Source organism: Calidris pugnax, unplaced genomic scaffold (assembly GCF_001431845.1).
Source record: "Calidris pugnax isolate Ruff unplaced genomic scaffold, ASM143184v1 scaffold30, whole genome shotgun sequence".
Classification (NCBI taxonomy): Eukaryota; Metazoa; Chordata; class Aves; order Charadriiformes; family Scolopacidae; genus Calidris; species Calidris pugnax.
Window position 1 is genome coordinate 4,057,984 of NW_015090776.1, and position 498 is coordinate 4,058,481.

The 498-nt window shown below is 69.9% G+C and overlaps 1 protein-coding gene across 4 annotated transcripts in view; it reads left to right on the forward strand.

The window, feature by feature from the left end:
* The window catches only part of DOK4 (docking protein 4), a 3,146-nt gene that overhangs the window by 775 nt on the left and 1,873 nt on the right, over positions 1 to 498 (forward strand). For all 4 annotated transcript variants that reach the window (XM_014947661.1, XM_014947653.1, XM_014947669.1 and 1 more), the window contains exon 2: positions 316 to 423. In XM_014947661.1, the coding sequence (XP_014803147.1) occupies positions 316 to 423 (108 nt within the window). The remainder of the gene's footprint in view (positions 1 to 315; positions 424 to 498) is intronic.

A 498-nucleotide genomic window follows, 5' to 3' on the forward strand; every position in this document is an offset into this window, starting at 1 on the left:
TGGGGGGGGGACGGGAGGTGCTCGGGACGATGGACCCGCCACCCCCCGAGGCAGGGGCTGTGGGAGAGGGGCCGGGGAGGTCCCGGGATGGAGGTCCCGTCGGGAGCCTTGCCCATGTTCGTTAATTAAGCGCCGTAATTAGTGTTGGCGGGGCAGAGGGATGACGGCAGCCCTGGGGCTGTCCCCGTCCCCAGCATCCCGTTCTGTCCTCAGCAGCAGGGGAGGGGGGTTGGCAGGGCCAGGCAGGGGTCGTGGGGAAGGGGATGGGGACACGGGGATGGGGACATGGGGACCCCCACCTGCTCCGTCCGGCAGATCTACCGGCGGTGCTGGCTGGTCTTCCGGAAATCCTCCAGCAAAGGGCCCCAGCGCCTGGAGAAGTACCCGGATGAGAAGGCGGCGTGTCTGCGTGGGTGCCCCAAGGTGAGGGGGTGCTGCAGGGGGGTGCTGGGGTGCTGCCCGCCGGCAGGGCCCCACCAGAGTGGGTGCCTCCTCGAT